Source organism: Colossoma macropomum, unplaced genomic scaffold, assembly GCF_904425465.1.
Source record: "Colossoma macropomum unplaced genomic scaffold, Colossoma_macropomum, whole genome shotgun sequence".
Taxonomy (NCBI): domain Eukaryota; kingdom Metazoa; phylum Chordata; class Actinopteri; order Characiformes; family Serrasalmidae; genus Colossoma; species Colossoma macropomum.
This window is the reverse complement of record NW_023494788.1, coordinates 18127162-18136157: the sequence shown is the minus strand read 5'-3', so window position 1 is coordinate 18136157 and position 8996 is coordinate 18127162. Positions and strand designations below refer to the sequence as shown.

General features: G+C 33.5%; 1 protein-coding gene across 1 annotated transcript in view; it reads left to right on the top strand.

Moving 5' to 3' along the window:
* The first annotated feature begins 7677 nt into the window (after positions 1-7677).
* The window catches only part of LOC118806531 (ubiquitin-like protein 3), a 15043-nt gene continuing 13724 nt past the window's right edge, over positions 7678-8996 (top strand). The window contains exon 1 of the mRNA XM_036567960.1: positions 7678-7738. Within this exon, the coding sequence (XP_036423853.1) occupies positions 7678-7738 (61 nt within the window). The remainder of the gene's footprint in view (positions 7739-8996) is intronic.

The window sequence follows — 8996 nt, the reverse complement described above, 5'->3', positions numbered from 1 at the left end:
CTCTCAGTGTTGTTAACATGGTAGAGTGATTGTTTAGTGTAATTAATTCCCTAATATAAACGCTGTATTATTGCAGTGTATGACTGAAGCTGTGTTTGTGAGTCAGTAGTATGAAACAAAAGCACAGTGTAATGTGTCTTTAAATGGAACATGAAATAGTTGCAGCACTTGTTTATATCAATGTGCATGTAAAGTAAGTACATCCACTTTTGTACTGGACTGTCATGCACACAAATTAGTATTATTGAAATGTTCTACTGTTCTTATTTTTGCAGTTACAGATTATGTTGATAATAGTTTTGGTTAATTAGCCACATATCCAGCATTTATGCCCAAATTTACATGCTCTCCTACCAGATATGAGTAAAGATATGCCAAGATGAACGTGATGAATAACAAAACCGTCCATGAATTTGTGTGTGCTCATCTTATGGTCAGATGTGACCATAAGCATCTTTAATGAACCAAAGTGAGAAAAGTGAAGCAACTGAATATATGGAGGTGATGGAAAGTTAATTAACAGATAATTAGCGGGATTAACACATAAGTGCTAGTAAGTTGTCACATTACTTCTTTATATGAAGAAAAATACTTATTAGTTAATTAACAATGTAATAAGCAGCAATTAGCACACAGATAATGAGTAAGTAAGCCACAAACTAACGACAAACCAACTTATCAACTAACAGTGTACTTAATTACTAATTGATAAGTGCTTAATCAATTACTAAGTAATAGCTTATCATGCTTAATGAAGAGTTAACTAATAACTAAATAATGGGAAACTAATAGTTGATTATTATATATTTAATGATTGATTAGCGACCCTTAATGTAAAGTGTTACCGGACTCTGCTGCTGTGGAGCTGAATTATGCAGCCAAAAGCCTGAGAATGAAGAGTGGACGCTCTGGAGACAGTGTTTACTCTGAAGTCAGATACTTCTCAGTTACTGACCCCAACAATCACAGACTCACTGCACTCTCTTCTCTTCTAGCAGCAGAAGTGAAGTTTGGGGATATTTTCTGTTACTGTCAGCTTTGTAATCTGTATCTGTTTATTTGTGTTTGTGCTGATTTCAGTCAGGATCTACAATCATGTGCTTCACTTTGCTCTGTGCTCAAAACTGCATGACTAAAAAAAAACAGTCCAGTTTGGTATGAAGTGTCAGTTCTCTGAAGGAGCCGAGTGAGAACAGTTTTAGAGTGTGTGGTTAGTCACACGTCTCACGTGTGGCAAACGTGCTTATGAGCTCAGATGGTGTCTGATATTGTGTTGATGGAAATGCAGAAGACGTGTTTCAGATAGTAGTGAGAATTTCCATATCACTCTTCAGGCCTTTAGAGATTGTGGCTGATGCTTTAAACTGTAGCTTATGATATTCAAAGTACACCCGTTTAAAATCTGCATATCACTGTTGTTGGAAGAAAACCTTGTATCTCTAAAATGGTAACTTTACAGTAGAAGGCAAAAACATACTTTACTTTTAATGTAAGTCAATGGAACCAGACTTTTTTCCAAGTCATTTTTTGGACCATTCCTTTCGATCCATTCATCATGAAACTTGTAATGGTAATGTAAAGGGCAATAGGCATTTTAAAATTATAATTAATTTAAAAGTAATTATAAGTAATTTAAAATTACTAATTAATTAATTAATTTCAACATTTAATTTGACTCAATATGGTACTGGACTCTTTACATGGTCACCCTGGATTTATCTTTAATAAAATGGTGATGTTCTGTTAATGTTAATATCTCATATATTCAGACAATTGATATTCTTCAATATTGATATTAATATTCCTTTATATATATATATATATATATATACATATATATATATATATATATATATATATATATATATATATATATATATATATATATATATAAATATAATTGTGTATTAAACAACAGATCAGGTCTTGAAACCATACAGTGTCTTTCTTACATTTGCCTGTTTTTCTACAGAGGCTATTCATCTTTTAGTTAGTAAGATCACAGAATGTTTATCAGAAACAAAATTATTGTTAATAATACTGACATAGAAGGAGCCGATAGGAACATTGTTGTGGCCAAACAGATCAAGTAAAGCAGACAGAAAGAACCATGTGACTTTTACCATCCAATGGGGTTCAGTACAAGACCCCAGCAAGCTCATACAGTTTGAAGCTTTACTCAGTTACACTCTTGCCTTCATATTAGTTTCAAGTTACAGCTGTTGTTTTTCTGATGATGGATCCAGCTGTGATTATCATCTTACTTCTCTACAAGATGTGTAAGTTTCATAAAGTTACCCACAGAAATTCTTTTTATATTTAGTCTTGTCAATTACGCTTGTTTTCAGTTTCATCATTTTTTTCTAATTGACTGAACTTCGGTTGAATAGACTGAACTTTGTTTTACAGATTCTGCTCAAGCTGTGAGAAATTCTGAGCAATTGGTCGTCTCAGCTGAGCCCGGTAAAACGGTCACTCTCAACTGCACACCTGTAGATGACTCAAATGCAAATGTTAGGAAGTGGTACAAACAAAGACTGGGGCATGCTCCAGTGGAAGTGGGATCACAGTTTAACAATAAGAAATCAATAATTTTTGCTCCTTTCGACAAATCAAGATTTAAAATGGACAGAACTGCGAGTGTCACTTCTCTCAGTATTGAACGTGTCACTAAAGAAGATGAAGGAGTGTACTTCTGTGCAGCGGCTGGAGAGAAAACAATGAGCTTTTCTAATGCTACAGTCTTATCTCTCACAGGTAATATGAATAATTTATTGTTTTCAGTGTTCTTAACATGTAAGATCTATTTATTTCTTAAAATCACTTATGTGAAGCCATTCTGAAATGCGTTGTTGCTGCTGACCTTAATAATATCAATTCTAGTGTAAAAGTGATGCTTAGTTTTTAATACCCATTAGATGTCACTGTCACACTTTAGATGCATAATGGACACAGTGCCATTTCACTGTTTTACTTTTATTATAATGTCATCATACTGATATATCAGTGTTATTCTACCACTGTATATATTACATTTTCCAGGGCAGTCAATCATAACAGTGCTCCAAACTCCAGTACAGGGGTCAGTTTCTCCCGGAGAGTCGGTCACTGGGAATGGAACAGCAGGAGAACTGAGTAAGTATTGCATTGTATAACTAGTCACTTGTGTATATATGTTAATATTTTATCTGTTTATTTACTGTTGCCATCAATTAGAACATTTCAATGTAACTCAGTTTTTGAGATGTTAACAAAGTCAATCAGAGTGGATTGATATAAAATGGTGAATTGTAAAGAAAAGTGCTGACTCAGAATTCGTTGCAGTCGTGATAATAAGAACCAGGGGTTGTGAGAGCTGTGCAAAATTTAATTCAAAAACATATATTTTTGGGTGGGGTGGGAGGTTGTGCATCTTTTCTTATAACACCCTGCAAGTATTTCTCTAGCATTACGTGGATTCAGTCAAAAACAATGTGTAAATACAAATAATTAGATAAATAAAAACAAACACAACAACAAAACACAAAAACTAATTCATGTTTTCTGTGTTTTAGAGATGTTAAAGGCTTCAGATTTCTGGTTCCTTTCACCACCACTATGAACAACTCTGACTCAGTATTGTTTCTCAACAATGCACCATTTCACAGCAAACTACTTTGTATTGTCTTGTTTAATTATCCAAAAAAACTGTGGAAAAAATGGCATTCTTCTTTATTTGGACATAAACCAGTTTGCTAAACAGTAATAAAATAAACTGGGGAAAAACTCCATCTTAACAAGATTAGATGGTGAATGGATTTTGAGGCTTGAACTTTGTATTCCTGTATTCAGTATGTTTATAATTTCTGTCTTACAGTATATCCGGTAATGCTGACTCTGGCAGTTTTCTCAGCAGTGTGTGTGGCTGTAATCTGCGCTGAAGCCACTTTAATTCACAAACTGAGGAAATCTAAACACTGCGCTGGTGGTAAGTGTTCATTATGAGATAATGCTGAATATTTTGATAGAAAGAAAATAGAAAATGGTGATAATCCTAATAAATTTTGCTTCATTAAACTGTATCTGGAAGTGATGGTGAAGTTTTATCTCCTCTACAGAGAAAGTTCAGGAGGGGGCTGTGAATGAGAGGTCCACCAGACAGGTACTCTTTATGCACTTATTCTTTAAACTACGTTTTCCACTAAAGATTTGGTGGTTCGAATTTCAACCAGAGACAAATCAGTTTTTTCTGGTTTCTGATTCACAACTGAACATGCAAATTACTCTGTAGAGCTTTTTTTTGTTTAACAATCTGTATTCCAACCTACAGTACCTACAGATAGTTATAATGTTTAGATCCATTTGCCATATAAATTCATAGCTTTGCTCAAGATCTAAGAGCAGCACAGCATCATCAGCAGAGCAGAGCCTTTAACTGTCAGCAAAACTTTATTTTAATATAAACAAATGCCGGGTTTATTAAATTCTTGTTCTTTGTTCAGTTAAACACATCTAAATAGTTTATTCACACTGCATTAAGTTTTGTTCATTATGACCTAAAATGCATTATTAGTTGTAATAATGATCACACATAATACAGTCATATGTAAATGTTTGGAGTCCCCTGAGCAAATTATTATATAATTACTATACAAAGTTTTGTTCATTTTCTTTTAACCTATTGAGAAAAAAAACAAATGATCAAACAAACAAACAAACAAACAAAAAAACATATTTGTCATAATTTTTTGTTTTGAAATTAAGCAAATAAACAGTAATTGTGCATTAAAGGTGCAGGTGTGTGTTCTCTGTAGAGGATGTGTTCATTTAAATTCACTTAGAAAATCAATAAAACATGTCTTTCAACCAGGGGCGCCCAAACGTTGCAACCAACTGTACTTTTTTATGCAAATTATTGGGCATGAATTATCACCTAAATTCACATCATATTAATGTTTAATTTTGTTCCTTTTGGCTCAAAGCAGAGTGAGGCGATTTTTTTAGTTCATTATTTTGGAGCTAGTAAGTGTTTAATAATCACTAATACATCAAAATGTGTTCCATATTCTAAAGAGCAGCTTAGTTTTTTACTGATTAGAGGCTAAGAAGCACTAACCAAGCCTCAATGAGTCGGTTTGTGTCTCCCATTCTAAAGCAAATGTAATTGCATGCTTTTATTAAATATCATAAAATTAAAATATATTTAAAAAAAAAAGAATGTATGGCTCAAATTGACTTATTGAAAACTTCTTTAGGTTGTTTTAGCTCTTTTTTATGCTTTATTGAACTCTTTTTAGCTGTAATGGATTCAAACGTGAACTACACTGTCAGAAAAAAAAGGTAGTAAACTGTCACTGGAGCAGTACACCGGTTGTCACTGGGGTGGTACCCTTAAGGGTACATCTCAGTACCTTTAGCCAGGGAACACCTTGTATTGACTCCACACATCCCGTCTCGTTATTTTTACTATTCTGTTTTAAAACATTAAGTCATGAAAACATACAAATACGTACTTTTCACCTGGGAAAAACTTATTTAAAGTCCACAGCTGGACCTTAAAACCACTGTTCTAGCGTTAAGGGTACATTTATATAGTTTGTACCTTGATGATAGAAAAATGGGTAACACTTTATTTGAAGGGTGTCTACATAACACATTTATATCACCTTACATAAACACTTCATAACAAAAAAATAAAAGTCTTTATTTTTTATTATGAAAAACTTTATTATTTTCAGTGAAATACCTTATTTTTGGACTGCCAGCATAAAAACGACCTGGCTTTATCACTTTGGACAGAAAGTGCTTTGACACTTTTTGCCTAGACTTTCAACTTTTTTTATTTTATTTTTTTTTCTCAAGCATTTGTATTTTGCACTATGCTATTCTTTCTGAAAATGTTATTTAAACTAAGTTTAACTTTCTTGGGGTAAATGCTAACACTGTTATCTCAATTACTTCGGAAGTTTTTTTTAGTGATGTTCTTCCTCACTTACGGCTTGGCAGAAGGCACAAGTATAACTGTGCATTGGTCATCCTGTGTAACTGATACTTTGAGGTTAAATGTGCCACACTGATATCCCTTTTTTTCATTACTTCAAAGTACAATCGAGTGGTCACTCTTTGACTTTCCTCACGCAGGGTGCTGATAAATTTGTAAGAAATGTCCTTTATAAATTTGCCTTGCTTTGCCTTCACCACAAAAGTGATGGAAGCCACGTTATCCTGACTAAAGTGCATGTTACATGCATGGATAGATATTGAATGGAATGGATAAGCATTATGGACCTGTCCCACCACCACACAAAGTTTGAGACTTTAAGCTCATTGACTGTTCATAGCATATTTATGAGTTATTCTCTGTCCATATAGTAAAGTGACATGCAAGACAACATTTATAAGTGATTCATAGCATTTTAAGGAGCTGTTAATATACCATATAGTAAAGTGACATGCAAAGCAACATTCATAAGTGATTCATAGCATTTTTAAGAGTGTATAAATAGTGATAATGATTTACAATTAAACATCTACAAGTATTTTCCTTACCTTTGCAGCAAGACCCAATGACTGAGAAAAGGAGTCAATAAACACCACAAGTAGGAAGGTCCTTTTTTGTTGGCAAGACCACTGTTCAGAACAGGCACTTAAACATGCTGCTCAAACTCAAATCAGGAAACGTCAAACTCTTCTGAACATGGAACTGCAAAATACAGATGTGTTTGCTAAAATCTTCAATTCTTTCCTAAAACAAAAATTAAAATACAACCCACTGCCTTGTTACTCCTGGGCAACTTTCACATTTGGGTCATATGTTGGTCTTCACAAGGAAATGGTTTATTATAGAAAAATATTTTAGCAGAAACAAAACAAAACCTAGTATTAATCGATGTTTACTAAGTCCTTAACCATTTACCAATATTTTCCCCAGTTAAGTGATGACACTAAGAGGTTGGCAACACATCGGCTCCGAAGCCGCTTGCAGCTCTTTTACTGCAGGCTCCACAGCAGAATTAGATTTGTAGGTAAAAGACTTAAAAATCCTCCTTTACAGTGAAATAAAACTCTGCTGATCGTCCAACACAGTTTCAACAATAAACGGTCTTAAACACTGGAGTTAATATAGCCTATATCTGCTAATTTACCCTTTAACCCTGCAGGCATGCAGACTGCTGGTCACAGCAGAACAGTCAACAGTCCTGCCCAGCTAGTAAGTTAGCTAACAAAAAAGCGAAGGGAAAGATTTAAGACAAATATTGATAATTTGCATACGAGTGGACTTATTTGCATACATAATCACTCCAGCTGGTTTCCCAATATATTTAATCTGCAACGAGAGACTGTCAAATACTGAAAAGTCGCGATGCTTAAATCAGCTTCTTGTTCACCAGCTTCTTTTTCGAATTGTCCCGTTCCACCTTAAATCTTGCAGTAGTTACATTCTGGCACCTCAGGCGCCATTTAAGGTGGAACGGGTAAATGCAAACAAGAAGCTGGTGAATGAGAAGCCTTCAGCATTGTAAAAAATCAAACCTTGAGAGACATTTTAAAAGAAATTATTTCACTTTTGGGGAAGGTTTCGTGGTGGAGATGAGCTGAACTAAAGCTTAAAGCAGAGCAAAGTAAGTCTTTCATTTATATACTTTTAGCCTATACCAGCACATTAGCACATACTGAGACATATTACAGCCATACAAAATGGCTCTTCCTGACACTTGGGTTGCCAACCCCGGTATAGATCACGTCACTAGCCAAACGAGTTAGTGAGTGTTTTAAGTGGACCTTGCATTTGGGACTAGCTTGTTTGACATATCACTCTGCATCACACTGCTGTGCGTCATAAATAATGCTCATTTAGGCCCATTAACTACTTCAACTTGACTGGCACGGTTACAAAACAGTAAGGTAAATCGGTATCAGTTATTTTAAGCTCGAAAAAAAAGAATGTTCTTAATAAGAGCCGCATAAGGTCTATTAATCTTTGGGCCTTAACTGAATCATGTAGATAACTAGGTGATGTTAACATTAGCATTTTAATAGCTAGTGTAAGCTAGCATTAGCCTGCTAGCTAGCTAGCTAGTTATCATATTAATATATCATATTAATATCATGTAAAATATATCATATTAATATCATGTAAAATATGTATAGTTTACAAATGTTACAAATGTTGATTTAATCATTCATGAACATGTTATGAAGTGTTTATGTACTGTAATATGAATATAAAAAATAAGTAATATGAACAAATAAAGTGTTACTGTTTTTCTTAAATGTTTCTGACAAATAGTCTACATAGCTATGCCTGTGTTATATCAACCTAAAAAACAAATGCAGATAGAGGCCTTTTTTCTGATTATATGCCTGCATGCTTTGTGAAATAACACACGTGGATTCTCAGAAAGAATTCTCAAGATTATGCTAAAAACATATAGAAATTAATGGAAATATCAAACATATTATTTCATTTTATATTGTATAAAACAATAAATAATATGTCATCTTATAATGGGATATAATTGATAATTTTCTGTTAATTCTCATAATAACTGAGATGTTTTATAAACTGTAGAGCTATGATATTAAGCAAATACAACTAAGGGTGTCTGAATTTTCATATCTTCAAAATGTTTAATGCAGGTTTAATGTCACACCTATTTTAGTACAATAAATACACACTCTAACACAGCTATATGTTTTAGCAAGTGAAAGATACATGCATTATATATATATATATATATATATATATATATATATATATATATATATATATATATATGTATGTATGTATGTATTGCCACTGATAAATCAATGTGATGATTAGTTATTAATCTCAGTGTTACTGAGCTCTGCTAAAGCCTGAGTAGACTGATAAATCAATGTGATGATCAGTAATGAATCTCAGTGTTACTGAGCTCTGCTAAAGCCTGAGTAGACTGATAAATCAATGTGATGATCAGTAATGAATCTCAGTGTTACTGAGCTCTGCTAAAGCCTGAGTAGACTGATAAATCAAT